General features: G+C 36.4%; 1 protein-coding gene across 1 annotated transcript in view; it reads left to right on the top strand.

The window, feature by feature from the left end:
* The window catches only part of RBBP8 (RB binding protein 8, endonuclease), an 87,230-nt gene that overhangs the window by 25,100 nt on the left and 44,418 nt on the right, over nucleotides 1-17,712 (top strand). Inside the window, exons 4-5 of the mRNA XM_058556815.1 lie at nucleotides 336-431; nucleotides 14,720-14,832. Of these exons, the coding sequence (XP_058412798.1) occupies nucleotides 336-431; nucleotides 14,720-14,832 (209 nt within the window). The remainder of the gene's footprint in view (nucleotides 1-335; nucleotides 432-14,719; nucleotides 14,833-17,712) is intronic.

Here is a 17,712-nt window from a genome sequence, read left to right as displayed (position 1 = left end):
ACAGCAAGTGTACATTTTAATAGCAATTTCTGACAGTGTTGATTCACTGGTGGCATCAGGGTCCACTCCTTCACCTGCGTTCCAGCATTGCATAATGAATAACTGGTGCTTAGGACAATACTTCTATAGTACGTAAAAATACTGCAGAGCAAATTCTAGTATAATTTGAACTCTGATTAACAATATATTCAAACCTCACCTTTTAAGTTTTATGTTTTGATGGAACAAATTCATGATATACATAAGTTGTGAGACCATACTTAGGAGTTCTTATGACAGAATTATCCTATTAGAGTATTTTTCCCTAAAAATAAACCTTATTTCTTGACTTTTAGAGATGCACAAAGACTAGAAGAATTCTTCACCAAAAATCAACAGCTGAGAGAGCAACAGAAAGTCCTTCATGAAACTATTAAAGTTTTAGAAGATCGGTGAGTCGGCTTCTTGGGTCTTCTTGAGTAAGAGGGGACTTTCCCTTTAATAGAGAGTGTGCATGGGTTTTAATTTGTAGTCAGTTCTGGGACAGCAAGTGATCTTTTTCCCAACCTTATGTCAACTGTACTTCATGAAATTAAAGATACACTCTTACGGTTTTGTTTTTTCATTACAGTAATCACATCAATTTACCCTTAAAATGATGTTTCTTTATCTGATTTGATGTAGGATGAGCTTAAGAGTAACAATGTTCTAATTAATCCATTTTTACTTCAAGTAGATGGAAACTGCTTCACAATTCTATTCCTGTCTTATTCCTGCCGTTCTCTTTTCTTCCTTGCATGTTTCTCCACTTCCAGGCAGTCTAGGGATTATTCTTTCTGAATATTCCCAAGATAATCCCTATCACTTACTTCACCTCCACGATCTGACTTCTTTCTTTCCCACTTCTATGAGGTTAACACCCTACATTAAAAAAGGCTTCCAGGGGACGGCCCGGTGGCGTAGTGGTTAAGTGCGCACGCTCTGCTGCTGGCGGCCAGGGTTCGGATCCCAGGTGCGCACTGATGCGCTGCTTGTCAAACCGTGCTGTGGCGGCCTCCCACATAAAGCGGAGGAAGATGGGCACGGATGTTAGCTCAGGGCCAGTCTTCCTCAGCAAAAAGAGGAGGATTGGCAGATGTTAGCTCAGGGCTGATGTTCCTCACGAAAAAAAAAAAAAAGGCTTCCAGATTTTGCTGTATTCTCTTATCTGAACCTGCTGTTTAGGACCTTATAATAAACAATGTTTCCTGCTTTCTTTTTAGTTAATATTTCTCCTTTATTTTTATTTTTGTATGTGTTACCGAGGGCTGATGGTTTGAATTTGCCACTGTGCCTTTAGTGGTGGAATAATCTAATATTCTGCACATATGCAAACTGAAGTTGAGTACTCTTTCTTCTACAAGTAGCTGTCTCAGTGGATGCACATTTACTGGAATAGGCAGCCTATTGTGGAATAAAGCTCCAGGTGCTTTGGAATCATAGGTGTGAATCTGAATTCCAACTTCACACTATATCCTTAATTCAGATTCAACAACAGATGATTAAGCCCTTACTTTGTTCCAGGTGTTACTCTAGGGACTGGGGGTAATACTATCCTTGGTATGTTATAGAGCTGACATTTAATTTTCAAAGATCAGCATACAAATAAGATGATTTTAAATATTAAGTGCTGTGAAAAAAATAAAATTGAATGATATAATTGAGTGACTACGATCATTGGGAAGTGAAGGGATACTGATTGGTGTCAGGGATGGCCTTTCTGAGGAGGTGCAATTTGAATTGAGGCTTGAATGATATAAAAAAGAGCCAATCACTTGAGGAACCATAGGTCAAAAGAGAACAGACAAATGCAAAAGCCTAAGGTGGAAATAAGTTTTGGAATATTTGAGGAATAGAAGGTCTACTGTGGTTCTAACTTAATAAGTGGGTGAATGATAGGAGATAAGATTGGAAAGGTGGGAAATAACTAGATTATGTAGGGATATAGGCAAAAAGTTTGGATTTTAATTGCAATGGGAACATTGCGTTGGAGCATTTAAGCAGGGAAATGGCAGAGAGATATGAGTGAATACTGATAGCATCTTCTATATCCAAATGGAGATGTCAAGGAGATAGTTGTATATATGTGTGTGGAACTAGCTGGAAAGATCAGAGCTAGAGAAACAAATTTGAAAGTTATCATCCATGTATAAATGGCATTTAAAAACTCAGGACTGGATAAGATCTCCTAAGGGCATCTTAAAGAGTATAGGAAGAGAGTAGAAGAGGTCTCAGGGCTGAATCCTTGGGCCTACTAATTAAGGTTTAATGAAGAATAAGGACTCAGCCAGCAAAAAAGATTGAGAAAGAGAAATTATCAGAGTAGGAGAAAAGCTGGGAACATACGGCATGACACGAACAATACTTTCTTCACAGGGCTATTTTGAAGATTAAGTGAGATAATGCAAATAAAAGTACATAATAGCAGTTTAAAAAGACTTATAATATCCCTCCTAATTGGTGAATAAGATGCCAGCCTCTAGCACTCTAGTCTATACTTTATACCACAGCCAGATCTACTCTCTCCAGCTGAGATATCAGGAAGATAGAAAGCCATCCATCCCTCTCACCCTTCCTCAGTCCAGGATCAAAAAGGAAATCATCAATTACTCGTCTCTTAGTTAGTATGGTGAGGCATTTCCTTCTCTTTTCTCTGGATATGTAGTAGAAGATTTGGGAGGAAGGGTGGAGAGCATATCTTTCTGAGCCTTTAACTCTCCAACAATTGAAACATTTCCTTCTCTTATTTCATTATATTTTTTCTCTCATCTCTACCATTCCGCCACTTTCCATAAGCAATGTGGTTCTTTCTTCCCTATAATGATGGTAGTAATGGCAAGAGATTAGAAACTCTTTCTGTTCAGTGATTCCCACATAAAGAAAATTTTAAGGTTGACATTAACTAAATATGTTAGTCTGAGTTCTCTCAGAAGCAAACATCAAGATGATATTGGACATTCAAGAGATTTATTGGAGGAAATACTTGTAAGGTAAATGAGGGAGGAGCTGGAGGAGGCTGGGAGAGTTATGAGATCTCCATGCATCTAACCCTTTTGAAGAAGAGAGGAAAAAGGAAGGTCTTAGACTGCATGGCAGTTTTAAGAAAGCTTTACCAAGGCCATTGGGGAGTCCTGGAGCCGTAGTATCCTTGCTCTACTCATTGGCCGGCATCTGGCTGTGGGATACCTGGTGTGTTCACCTGTATGAACAGGTGAAGGATTTCAGAACATAACAGCTGGAGCCAGTGATTTTACTTCCCACAGTAGGAGATGCATATTCCTAGCTGCCATACCCAAGGACTGATTGTACAGTCACGCTCTGCATAATGATGTTTCAGTCAACGACAGACTGCATATATGATGGTGGTCCCATAAAATTAGTACCATATAGTCTACATGTGTAGTAGGCTGTACCATCTAGGTTTGTGTAAGTACACTCCATGATGTTCGCACAACAATGAAATCGCCTAGTGATGCATTTCTCAGAATGTATCCGCATCGTTAAGCAACACATGACTGTATTTATTTCCAGCACTCTTCCTGTTTAGTTGGTCATTAGCAAGTTTTTAGGGCCCAAAGTTAGTATACTGAAAAAATCACAAGGTAAAGTTTTCATTGTTTTGCTTGAATTGCTTAATGCAATCAGCTCTCCATTTCATCCCCCAGATACAGTGTTCTTCATCTTAGCCCTTGAAAATACTCCTTTCTAGTGTCATCAGAACATTTCTTCACTTTATGATTTAAAGTTTGGGCTTCCAGTTCTGTTATTCTTTGCATCTTGTGCCTCCCTTTGTAAGTGAATTTTTCTTTTCCAGGCCCATTCTGAGAAGAAATGTCAGTGAATGAGTCCCCTACCCTTCCATTGAAGTATTGTCTAAATTACTCTCTTTTATTCAGTTAATATATTTAATTGTTAAAATTAAAATTGTCTTTTTTGTGTGTGTGAGGAAGATCAGCCCTGAGCTAACATCCATGCTAATCCTCCTCTTTTTGCTGAGGAAGACCGGCTCTGAGCTAACATCTATTGCCAATCCTCCTCCTTTTTTTTTTCTCCCTGAAAGCCCCACTAGATAGCTGCATGCCATAGTTGCACATCCTTCCAGTTGCTACATGTGGGACGCGGCCTCAGCATGGCCGGAGAAGCGGCGCGTCGGTGCGCGCCCAGGATCTGAACCCGGGCCGCCAGTAGCGGAGCACGCGCGCTCAACTGCTAAGCCACGGGGCCAGCCCTAAAATTGTCTTTTTTATTCTTCAGTTTCTTAAAACTAGATTCTTTTCTATTTATGATCTGTGGTCACTAATTTCATGTGGATGCCATGCTTCTCTGCTGTTTCATATCCTCAATGTTCTCTTGCCTTTCATTCCATTCACCTTTACATCCTTAGGTAGGTGGGCCTATAATTCATTATGTGGTATTAATTTGGTGGTGGGGAGTGTGGGTGGGGCAAGGAGTGTAGCCTATTTCTTTTTTTTTTTTTTTAAAGGCTTTAAGTCTACATCTTTTTTTTTTTTTAATTTATTTATTTATTATTTTTTTCCCCCAAAGCCCCAGTAGATAGTTGTATGTCATAGCTGCACATACTTCTAGTTGCTGTATGTGGGACGCGGCCTCAGCATGGCCGGAGAAGCAGTGTGTTGGTGCACGCCTGGGATGCGAACCCAGGCCACCAGCAGTGGAGCACACGCACTTAACCGCTAAGCCACGGGGCCGGCCCCTAGCCTATTTCTTTACACACATGCTTTTTCCCTCCTTCACATTCAAGTCTGAAATGTCCTTCTGGGCATACTTTAAGATTTATCCCTCGTTTCATGAAGCATCATTTACTTAAACCAAGAATGACCTAGATCTATTATTTTTTTTATGTAGGAACTGCTATCTATTGAGAGATCATTTTGTGGCCAGGCATCTAGCACTTAATCTTCACGTTAATGATATAAAGTAGATGATAAATCCATTTTATGTGTGAGGAAACTGAGCTGGCAAAGAGTTAAGAAACCTTTCCAAGATCACATAGTTAATGGATAATTAGTTTAATTTGACCCTCCAAACCCCCTAGTTTCTGCTGTTTCATGATGCCTCATCTGTATGTTGTCTTAATTTTATAAATGTTGTGTAGATGAATTACACCTTTACTGATTATCTCGAAGTATTTGTGCTTGGCCTAAAATTACCAAAACGGATACTCTGAAATACTGTCTTCACCATTGGCTATTATCTAGTCTGTTTTCTTGGAAGGTTTTTTTTTTTTAAATTACTACTCACTAAATACTACCTTTAAATGTCTAAGTAGGAAACATTTGGTAAAGTTCTGCCTTATTTAAAATTTTATTTTGGGTTTAGGTCATTTATAAGAATGAGATCTAGAGCAAGCTTTAAGAATCTGTAAAAATGTTTTACTGAGATCTTTAAAAAGCAACATGTATTTTGTTAAAATTTCTGAATAGTAATTCTGAAACTTCTTACCTACTCTTTGTAAGATGAGGTGATTATTTCTTATTCTAGTGTTGTGAGAACATTGTGAGATGTTTAAATGAAAGGAATTACCCAGTAAAAGTAAATTAGATAATAAAAAGTTCTAATTTTATGTGGTTCGTTTATGTTTTACTACTATTATTACATTTACAAACTTTCCTTCAAGGAACCAAAGTATTTCACTAAATCTGAGAAACAGTCACTGTGCCGGAGAAGTAGACAGAATGCATTAAAAAAAAAAAACCTGAACAAAGTAGTTAAACCATAGTTGTCTAATAGATTTTTAATATTTTTAAAAGCATTTTTGGCAGTCGTAGGAAACTCATCTTATATTTCAACTGTCATTAAAAGGGAAAATTGGTACTCATAGTCAGAGGATTTGTGATTCTGCAACTGCTTTTCAAACGCTAGAGCAAATATCCGCCTTTTGTCTTGCTAACTCTTCTTACTCATAGATTTGAATTTAAACATCATATTCTTCAGGAGACCTCTGATTTCCTAAACTAGGTTAAGTTCTGCTGTGTGCTTTCATATTTCATAGTGTCCTGTTTTTTCCACTGTCATCATGTGAATCATACTTTGTTGTAATTACTTTTTTATTGTCTGTCTTTCTCTAGTAGACTGTAAACTCTTTAAAAGAAGTGACATTATCTTGGCCACTGTTGTATTTATAGCACCTACACCTATAGTATTCACTGTAGGTGTTCAGTGAAACCTTTTTGAATGAAAATGAATAAATTTGAGGAAATCTTTTTGGAATATAGCAAACAACTGTGCATACTTGTTAATCTGGTAAGTTTTAATTGTAAAATGAAAGCTTTTATTTCTTCATGTCTATGATCAAACTGGGGTAAAACTCAGAATGCATGTTGCTGTCTGCTCTTAAAAGTGGAATTACTCTTCTTTCCCTTTTGCCTGTGTATAGCTTCTGAAAATGCATTCTCCTGTGAAGTGAAGCGCTTACATCTTTCTCTGACAGCAGCAGTGGAAGATAGGCAAGTGGAAAGCAGTGGAACCCTGCTGATGGAAATGGGAGCTAGCATATTTCCTCACATCCATTTAAATTTAAACTAGGATCAGTGAGCAATCATGAGTTGACTCACCAGATATTATTGAGCGGCAGTTGAAAGGAGAAAACTGGAAGTAATAAACAAGCTAGGGAATATTGCTTCATTTTATAACTGTCTATACCAGTGGCAGTTTAAAACTTGGAAACTAGGGGTGCTCAGGGATTGTTTTCCATGATATTTTATAGCATTTTAATATATCAGATTTAATTTCTTAGAAATAATAAGGTGTTTAGTTTTTAATGACAAACTGACTAGTGGAATGACATTTAAATAATTCATTAAAATTGTTTAATGCCATTTAACTCCTTCAGTGTTTTTCAAGACTTTTCAATGCATGTGCTCTTAGGCCTCTATAGCTTAATAATTCTGTGTATAAATTATTTACCACAATCAGGTCAACTGTTTGAATGAATATTGCATGGACTCCAAGCTATTAATTAGAATACATCTTAAAAGAGAAATGTAAATATGAAATTTCAAGTATTTTAAACAAATAGTAAAATTGAGTTTGTTCTTACAACAGTTTAACAGTGTCTTGGTTTTAGAATAGTTTAGAAAGACTTTATTCTTATTGCCTTAGGAATTTTAAAGGCATAAATAGACTTACTGTTAATTTTAGAAATGCTTGAAATCCTGAAAATATTAAGTATTATAACAGAAAGATAAGCTGTGTGTCCTTTTTAGTACCTTAATTCTCAAAAAGATTTCTTGTCAAGTTTTCTAGAACATAATACTATTAAATTAAAATGCTATAATGAAAAGGAGTAATGCACTATTTGGCTTCTTTTATCATTTTTTTCCCTTCCTTTTGACATTGTATTCAAGTAATACATGTACATTATAAAGTTGTATACTTATAATGAAAACAGTAGTTTCCTGTTCACTCTTTCATCCCTCCCTGTTCCAATTTTTAGTTCTCCAAAGTTCTAAAGGACGTATTTTCACTTTAATACCTGATTTTTCAACTGGAGACAATATTTGTTTACTTCTTGCTATGAAGATGAGGATACTATTTTTCCCTCCCTCATCTATTTTTGAATAGTCATTATTATTATTTTTTTTAAAGATTTTATTTATTTATTTATTTTCCCCCCAAAGCCCCAGTAGATAGTTGTATGTCATAGTTGCACATCCTTCTAGTTGCTGTATGTGGGACGCGGCCTCAGCATGGCCGGAGAAGCGGTGCGTCGGTGCGTGCCCAGGATCCAAACCCGAGCCGCCAGCAGCGGAGCGCGCGCACTTAACCACTAAGCCACAGGGCAGGCCCATGAATAGTCATTATTTTAGTTCTTCTAATTTACCTTTGAACCTTAATACATATATTTATGCAAATATATAACTCAAATATATTGTAGAGAGGCATCTAAACAGTCTCCCTGGACTCCCCACTATATTACAGGAGGATGTTGATACTTTTACCCTTCCCTGCATCACGCTTCCTCTCTTTCTACCTCCTGCCTGTGTCGGCTGAACCTTTACATATAAATATTGACAAAGCGGATGATAGTTACTTTCTTTTCTGTTACTAGATTTCAATCTTTTATATTTTGTTTATAAGTTGATTGTAGAAATTGGAAAATAGTAAACTGTTTTTATTTATTGACTGTGTGAATATTCACTGCAGAGCTAGGATGACATTTCCTTCTTTACAGGTCTGATGTCACGACCTCTGTGCTACTTGAGGAGAGTGTTTCTAATGTCCAGGTCAAATAGATTCTTTTCTACTCTCCCAAATCAGTTGTTCAAATCAGCTCATAATTATATTATGACAAAGTCATGTTTTTATAAGTTTGCTTTGTTTTTCCTAGAATTTCTAACTACCTTTTTTCATATTGAGATAAGAAACATCTTTTCCTCACCATGTTATTAATATTATTTAATGCCATAGTTATTTTATTTATTGATTATAATCTTTTTTGTTATTGTTATTTTTCTTGAAGGCATACTTCTTGGGCTGAAAAACTTGCTGTCCTAATTTTGACCATTTACTTTCTAGGCTATTCTACAACTGCCATTCTGGGATTTCTTTTTACTGCATCCCAACGTTAATTCCATTATTTCTTTTAGCTCACATTAGTCAACAAATATCTGTGGAGCACCTGCTTTGTACAGGCACTATTTTAGACTGTGAAGATACACCAGTGAACATGATGGATAAAACACGTGGGCCCATTTTTCCTTCTTACTGGTTTTTCATGCTCATTTTGTTTTGGCTCATCCTCAAATAACTGCTGAAAAGTGCATAGGAAGTAAATGAGTCCTTGCATGTCTGAAAATGTTTTTATTTACTGTTGCATTTAGATGATATTTTGACTGGACATAAAATTCTACATTCAAAATAGTTTTCCCTCAAAACTTTGAAGACATTTTTTCATTGTCTGTTAGCATCCAATGCTGATAAGAAGACTGGTGTCATTCTTAATTTTATTTATTTATTTATTTTTTCCCCCAAAGCCCCAGTAGATAGTTGTATGTCATAGCTGCACATCCTTCTAGTTGCTGTATGTGGGACGCGGCCTTAGCATGGCCGGAGAAGCAGTGGGTCCGTGCGCGCCCGGGATCCGAACCCGGGCTACCAGCAGCAGAGCACACGCACTTAACCACTAAGCCACAGGGCCGGTCCTAGACTGGTGTCATTCTAATGTTCATTTCTTTATAGGTAATAGAAGTTTTTCCTCTCTGGAATTTAAGATCTTTTTATCCTTGTTCTGAAATTTCATCATGAGGTGTGTATGTGTGTGTGTGTGTGTGTGTATGTTTCCTTTATTGTACTGGACACTCAGCCTGTTAACCTGAGGACTAGTATCTCCTGAGGTCTGGCAATTTTTATTTTCTGTTACTCCCCCTCTCCATTTTTGTATGTTCTCTTTCTGGAGCACTTCTTGGTCATAAACTGATCCTGTATAATCTTTTGTCTTATTTCTGTTCTTTGTTTTTTCTTCCATGTTCTGGAAGATTTATTATCCAACTCTGCTATTGAAGTTATTTTGATAATCACGTTTAGTATCCAAGAGCTTTTTATTTGTTGTTGATCATTGCTTTGTGTGTGTGTGTGTGTGTGTGTGTGTGTGTGTGTGTGTGCCCTTTTTTTTGCTTTATGGCTGCATCCCTTCTCATTTTTCCAGGGATACTAGACAGCTCCCCTCCCCCAAGAAGTTCTTTTGTATCCTCTGAGTTGATGCTTTGCTCTAGGATCAGTTTTTTTTTGTTTTTTTTTTTTTTTTTCTCTTTCACGTTACTGGTTTGCTTCATACACTGGTGATCTTTGGTTGTCTTGTGTTTAAGATTGTGAGACTGGGTTGAATTTTCCACATAGTTGGCATGATGTCCTCTGCTTTTTAACTGTATATTGTTTTACCCCAGCCCTTCTTCTTTCTCCGTTTCCCCAGGAGTTTTCCTATGAATAGGAAAGTGGACTGGGGCTCCTTATGTCATGGGAGCTTTACTTTTCATTAAGAAAATAGGGAGCTATCCTTTGGCCTGGAGAGCCCCCAGCGGGTAGGATTTTACACCAGGACATTGGCTCTCAGCTACGGATCTGTATTTATAATTTCCCTTGTGATTTCTTCTTTAAGTCATTGTTTATTTAGGAGTACATTGTTGAAGATTCACGTTTGTGGATTTTTCAGATTTACTTGTTGATTTCTAATTTAATTCCATTGTGGTGAGAGAAGATAATTTGTATGATTTCAGTGCTTTTAAACTTATTAAGACTTGTTTTGTGACCTAGAAAATGGTCTATCCTGAGGAATGTTCCAAGTGTGCTTGAGAAGAATGCATTCTGCAGTTGTTGGCTGGAGTGTTCTATAGGTGTCATTTGGGTCTGGTGGTTGTTAGTGTGTGACAAGTCTGCTGGATCCACACTGATTTTCTTACTTGTTCTGTCCATTATTGAGAGTAGAAGTCTATAACTTATTGTTGAATTTCTGTTTCTTCCTTCAATTCTGTGTATTTTGGGGCTCTAGTGTTAGATGCCTATGTGTTGATAATTGTTATTTTTCTAGTGAATTGACCCTTTTATTATAAAATTGTCTCTAGTAACACTTTTTATCTTAAAGTGTATTTTGTCTGATATTAATGTAGATGCACTAGCTCTCTTTTGGTTTTTGTTTGCATGGTATATCTTTTTCCATCCTTTTGGTTTCAACCTATTTGTATCTTCAAAACTAAAGTGTGTCAATGGTAGACAGCATATAGTTGGATCTTATGTTTTTGTCCTGACAATTTCTGCCTTTTGATTGGAGTATTTAATCAATTCATGTTTAATGTTATTATTGATATGGTTGGATTTAGGCAGTCATTTTGCTTTGTGTGTGTCTCGGTCTTCTTTTTTTTTTTCTTTTATTGATGTTGTAATAGTTTATAACATTGTGAAATTTCAGTTGTGCATTATTATTTGTCAATCACCATATAAATGCACCCCTTCACCCCTTGTACCCACCCGCCAGCCCCCTTCCTCCTGGTAACCACCAAACTGTTCTCTCTGTCTTTATGTTAGTTTATCTTCCACATATGAGTGAAATCATATGTTGTTTGTCTTTCTCTGTCTGGCTTATTTCACTTAACATAATACCCTCCAGGTCCATCCATGTTGTTGTGAATGGGACGATTTTGTCTTTTTTTTTTATGGCTGAGTAGTATTCCATTATATATATATGCCACATCTTTATCCAGTCGTCAGTTGTTGGACATGTGGGTTGCTTCCACTTCTTGGCTATAGTGAATAATGCTGCAGTGAACACAGGGATGCATAAACCTCTTTGGATTGTTCATTTCAAGTTCTTTGGATAAATACCCAGTAGTAGGGGTCATATGGTATTTATGTTTTTAATTTTTTGAGGAATCTCCGTACTGTTTTCCGTAGCGGCCGCACCAGTTTGCATTCCACCAGCAGTGAAGTCTCATGTCTTTTTTGTTCCTCTCTTCCTCCTGTTCTGCCTCCATTCCTACTGCCCCACACTTCTGGAACTCCTCATTACTCAAATGACGGACCTTCTAGGATAATCCTCTAGTTTTCTTATCTTTTCTCTTTGCATTTTTACACTATTTTGGGGGGAGATTTTCCTCAACTTTATTTTCTCACCCTCTATTGAGGTATTTTTTTTTAATGCTGTTATATTTTTAATTTCTAAGATCTTTTTTTTATTCTCAGAATATTTCCTTTTCTGGCAATCCTGTTTTCATTCCATAGATTGGTATTTTCTTATTTCTCTGAGGGTATTCTTTATAGTTTGGTGGCATTGGTGTTTTCTCTCTTTCTTCTCCCTACATAGCTTATATTTCTTTTTTTTTTTTAATGTCCTGTTTGCTTTAGTCTCTTTCCTTTTATAAGCTTTTCTCAACTGTCTGTTGATACTTTGTCATGTGTTTATATTTAAGAGAGGGGGATAAAAGTTGATTAGAAGCTCTGAGTGGAGCTGTGAACTGTGAGCTTCTGTGTATGGTCATCTGCCTGGTCTGTTTCACTGATGATCCCCTAATGTCAGTAATCTTTAGGTCTTTCCTATTAGGCTGGTCAGATTTCCTAGAGAAGTGTCCTTAAATCTACTTCCTGGAATGTATAATAGGACTGGCTACCAATGTTCTGGAAGCCAAGTAGACGATGAGGGGCGTAGGCTAGGGCTAAGAATTTGGTGTGCATATGCATTCATTTCATTGTTGTACTCCTGTCCTTAATGTACCTGGTGTCTCCCAGACCAGACACTCTGTGTTTTAGACTCTCTAGAGATGAAACCTCCAGTCTTCTGCTGGGAATGGTATAATCACTTGACTGTTCAGAGTATAGGAGAGAATATGTTGGAATGATAATTTCTTGAAGCATACTTTAAATCAGTTATTCCTGGTATCAATTTTTGAACCTTCTAAGAATTCTACAGTGTAAATCGGGTTGGTTCTAGCTCAGTGTCGTCTAATAGAATTTTCTGTGATAATGGAAATGTTTTATATCTGTCCAATATATCCACTATGGTAGTGACTAGACACATGTGGCTGCTGTGCACTCGAGTGTGACTGAGGAGCTTGATTTTTATTTTATTTTAATTTATTTAAATTGAAATAGCCACATGTGGCTGTGGCTACCATATTAGACAATGCAGTTCTAGATTTTTCCCCACCATTAGCTTAGTATTCAGCATCCTCAGGTCGGTTTTTATTTGTCCACCAGCTAGCTTACTTTCAGTTTTTTTTGTTTTCTCTCCCGTTTTCCCTGTCTTCGTGGGTTTGTGTATTTAAAAATATACATGTATCTTTACTGTAGTTTTGTGGGATTTTGAGAGAGAGCAAAAATTGATGCACATTTTCACTTTGTCACCTTTACTTAGATGTTGTTCATCATACTCTATAGTTTCAAAGATCTTGATCATCCTAATTTCTCTCTTTGGAATGTGCTCCAATTAAACCATGATGCCCAATTTTCTATTCCCTCATTCTACAAATTCTAATTCTATTAATGCAGCCTATGATCTCTAATCTTTATTTTTTACATCCTTATCAACACTGTTGAAATGCGTTTTGCTTTCATGTAAAAAATCTCTAGGTTGTTTTTGTTTGTTTTAGTTCTACAGTTTTCATGTTTTATCTCTGTAACTTATTTTAAAATTCATGGCATATACTACCATGCTGTGACTTCCATAGACACTTAAATATCTTACTGACTTAAGTTACTGAGTTGAAGTTATTATCTTAGAATATATATTTCCTAAATTCCTAATGTGGGGTATATGTCTCTCTTTTGACCATATTTTTTCCTCATTATATAAAGAATGAAATTAGAGACATTTTGAAAAATATGGAAAAACACTAAGAAGAAAATCTCCTGGATACTGCTACCTACAATATAACTATTAATAGCATTTTGGAGTACACCTTTCTTTCCCTCTTCCCTTCAGCACTCACAAATAATTAGTAAAAGCTATTTTGTAATCTTTTTTTTTTTACTTAATAGTACATTGTGAATTTTTACTAACATTGGGGTTTTTTTAAATGCTGAAAAGAGCAAAATATGAGGTGACTTTTATTTTAAAACTTTGTATTCCATGACCTTTAGTATTTATTCCACTAAAAAAGTTGTTGAATAATCATTTTGTAGTATATGCTGTGCTGAGCATGCAAATATAAACTTCCTTAAGATACAGTTCTGCTCCTTGATCCTGGACTGGGGTTCATGTTTTTTGTGTGTGTGTGAGGAAAGTCAACCCTGAGCTAACATCCATGCCAATCCTCTTTTTGCTGAGGAAGATTGGCCCTGGGCTAATATCCGTGCCCATCTTCCTCCACTTGATATGGGACGCCGCCACAGCATGACTTGAGAAGCGGTGTGTCTGTGTGTGCCCGGGATCCGAACCCGGGCCGCCAGCAGCAGAGCAAATGCACTTAAACGCTACACCGTGGGGCCGGCCCCTCGGTTCATATTTTGACTATAATAAATTAAAACAAGGTCAGTTTCTTCAATAAATAAATTCTCTTGGATAGAGTTTAAAGTTGAAAGATTTTTACAGAATTTCACTCAGAATTGCAGTCTGTAGGAAATGATGTTGTAGCATTATTTCAGCCTGTTTGAGAATATGTTAAAGGTATAATACATCATTAAACCAGTTAATTTTCTCTATATGTGCCCAATCAATTCTTTAGATCTTCATAAAGTATAAAAATGTTGGCGTTCAAATATAAGGAAATATCTTTTGGTAGTTGAAAAATAGTATTTTTTTTCTTTTTGTGAGGGAGATCAGCCCTGAGCTAACATCTGCCAATCCTCCTCTTTTTGCTGAGGAAGACTGGCCCTGGGCTAACATCCATGCCCATCTTCCTCCACTTTATACGGGACGCTGCCACAGCATGGCCTGACAAGCGGTGCGTTGGTGCGCGCCTGGGATCCAAACAGGTGAACCCCAGGCCGCTGCAGTGGAGCTCGCGCACTTAACCACTTGCGCCAGCGGGCGGGCCCCGAAAAATATTTTGATATTTTGTTTTTTTTAATATTTCAGATTTATTGAGGTGTTATTGACAAAACTGTAAAATGAAGTATACATCATGGTGATTTGATAGACGTGTGCATTGTGAAAGGATTCCCACCATCTGGTTAATTAATACATCCATCACGTAACTTTCTTTCTGACAACATTTAAGTTCTACTCTAAAAGTGTTTTGTTTTTGTTTCATAGATTACGAGCAGGATTATGTGATCGCTGTGCAGTAACTGAAGAACATATGCGGAAAAAACAGCAGGAGTTTGAAAATATCCGGCAACAGAATCTTAAACTTATCACAGAGCTTAGTGAGTTTCCTCTCTTTATTTATTAAGTACTCAAAGCCTAAGGTACTGTTGTTAAAACCTATTAGTAAATTGGTTGCAATCAAATGGATTGTTTACATATATTTTTCCTTCTTTAAGCAAAAGTTCAGATGTCCTTTTTCCCCTTTGTGTAGATTTAATCTCGTGCTTCTTTTAGTGAGAAATACGGTACAGGAAGATTGTGCAGATACTGGCCACAGTGGCCTTCACATCTCACCAGCTATGAGACAAGAAGCAGATTTCCTTTGGATGTATCCATATTTGCCTGTTTGCTTTTATCTTTATTTCATCTAATTTGACTGTTTAGTAAAGCTAAATACAAAGCAGACAATTTAGGGTTCTACAAAGGTGTGCACCTTTTTTGGTTTTCGTGACATACTGTTTACAAGTATACTGTTTTGTCTCCTTATCCATTTAATGTAGGGTTTTCTTACATTGTTGGCCTTCTTCTCTTAACCTGGTCTCTTCTAACACCTCTCTTAACGTTTTTCTCTCTTAACTATTTAAATACTGACTTAGTGACCTTTACCTGGATTTCCCATAAGCAACTCACGATCAACATGTCCAAAATCTAATTAATCTATCTTCTTTTCCAAACTAATTTCATCTTCTGATGGTGTTTTTTTTTTCTATTAATTATGTTACTGTCCTCGGATACTCAAGCAAGAACACATGAATATATGCTCTTTTTTTTTTTTTTTTTTGTGAGGAAGATCAGCCCTGAGCTAACATCCGTGCTAATCCTCCTCTTTTTGCTGAGGAAGACCGGCTCTGAGCTAACATCTGTTGTCAATCCTCCTCCTTTTTTTTTTCCCCAAAGCCCCAGTAGATAGTTGTATGTCATAGCTGCACATCCCTCTAGTTGCTGTATGTGGGACGCGGCCTCAGCATGGCCGGAGAAGCGGTGCATCGTGTGCGCCCGGGATCCAAACCTGGGCTGCCAGTAGCGGAGCACACGCACTTAACCGCTAAACCATGGGGCCGGCCCCTGCTCATTATTTTAAAAAGAGAAAGAACGTAGTTTTATTTTACTCCCGGAGATAACTACTATTAACAATCTGATAAGTGTCTTTCCAGTTACAAGTTTGTCTTTCTCTCTGTCTCTCATTTTACCCCCTTCTCTCTCTTCTCTTTTAAATTTTAATGGGATTATACCATACTACTTGTTCTGACGTGTGTCATTTCATTTTAGACTTACACATTAGAAGTCTTTACATGTTAATAAATTTAGTTCTATAGATTCTGTGGTGTATATGTGTGAATGCATGCATGTGTTTATTTAGGAATTTAAGAATATTACCAATGAGTAGAAAACTATTATATCTCAATAAACATAGTTGAGGTCCATAATTATATTATCATTATTATTATAAATAATCTCCAGTAATGTCTACATATCTAATAGTCAGATTTCCAGCAAATTTAACTGTCTGAAAAATAGCCAAAAACTTCAAACAAGGAAAAAACCTAGGTATTAAGGAATAAGGACAGCATTCTTTTTCGTGGCTGCATTGTATTCCATAGTGCAGATGTCTTTCATTTAGCCATTTTCATATTGATGGATGCTTAGTTTTTTAGTTGTTTGAGTGTTGAGAATGTCCATTTTCCTACATCCTTTTCAGCTTTGGACAAAAATGTATTAATTGTTACTATCTAATCTGGTGGGTAAAGAAGGCTACCTTAGACTTAGCATTCTCTTTGTTACTATTCAGGTCAAGTATCTTTTCACATGATCTTGAGTTTGCATTTCTTCTTGAGTGAACGGCTTGAATATCCTTTGCCTAATTTTCGGATAGATAAAATACTTCATGAGTTCATGTTGAAAATTCAAATTCAAGACTGTACAGCTTTTACTAACCTCTTCTCTAATAACTTCTATATCTTCTCTCTTCCGCACTGAGAATCCTGGTTCTCGAGGACACAGGGATGATAAAATTAAAATATCTCATAAATGCTTATTTTTTAATCTCGTAGTACCAGCAGAAAAGTCTCAGAATAACACCACTAATAATATCACCAACGTGATTACTGAAAAGTTCAGGAAAACTTAGTTTTACGTTGAAATGAGCAACAGGAAAATCATGGAGGTCAAATCCCAAACAACTTTATTATAAGAATAAAAACACTAAGGGCATCATGTTCATGAATTTTTGGTGTTTCTATCTTGTTGCTGCTTTTTTCTTCCTGTCCTTTTTTTTCTTTTCTATTTTTACTTTTCCTGGTTATTGAATTTTAAGGATATTTGTTAGTCTTACTTCATTTTTATTTGATCCTTTACTGTTTTTAACTCTTTATTTCTGTTCTTTTTGATCAGCCTTGAAATTTTACCACACATTCCTAAAATAGAAAGTTAGTATCTTAACCCTCTTCTGAATGATAGAAGGACTTTAAAATACTTCAACTCTGATCGCCTCCTCCTCCACTTACATGCATTTTTTTTTTTAGCTAGACAAGTTAGAAAGTTTTTAAAAAATTATTCAGACAATTTTTAAAAGACTTACCTTTATGTTTATCAGTTTCTTTGCTTTTTACATCTCACTTTCCTTCTGGGATTATTATCCTTTCTGGATAGATCCTTTAAGAAGTTCCTCTAGAGGTTATTTGTGATTCTATACTCTCAGTTTTTATCTGAAAATGTTATTATTTTACCTTCATTTTTGTAAGGCTATTTTGCAGGATAACAATTATTTTTCTCTGGCTACTATTAAGATTTTCTCCTTAGTTTTTGGTGTTCTATAGTTTTGGTACAATTCAACTAAGTTTTTAAAAAAATTTTTGCTTAGTATACATTACGAAATCTATGGAATCACATCTTTAATCATATCTGGAAAACTTTGAGCTACTAGCTCTTCAAATATTATG

The sequence above is a fragment of the Diceros bicornis genome, chromosome 16 (assembly GCF_020826845.1).
Source record: "Diceros bicornis minor isolate mBicDic1 chromosome 16, mDicBic1.mat.cur, whole genome shotgun sequence".
Classification (NCBI taxonomy): domain Eukaryota; kingdom Metazoa; phylum Chordata; class Mammalia; order Perissodactyla; family Rhinocerotidae; genus Diceros; species Diceros bicornis.
This window is presented reverse-complemented; position numbering and strand designations above follow the sequence as displayed.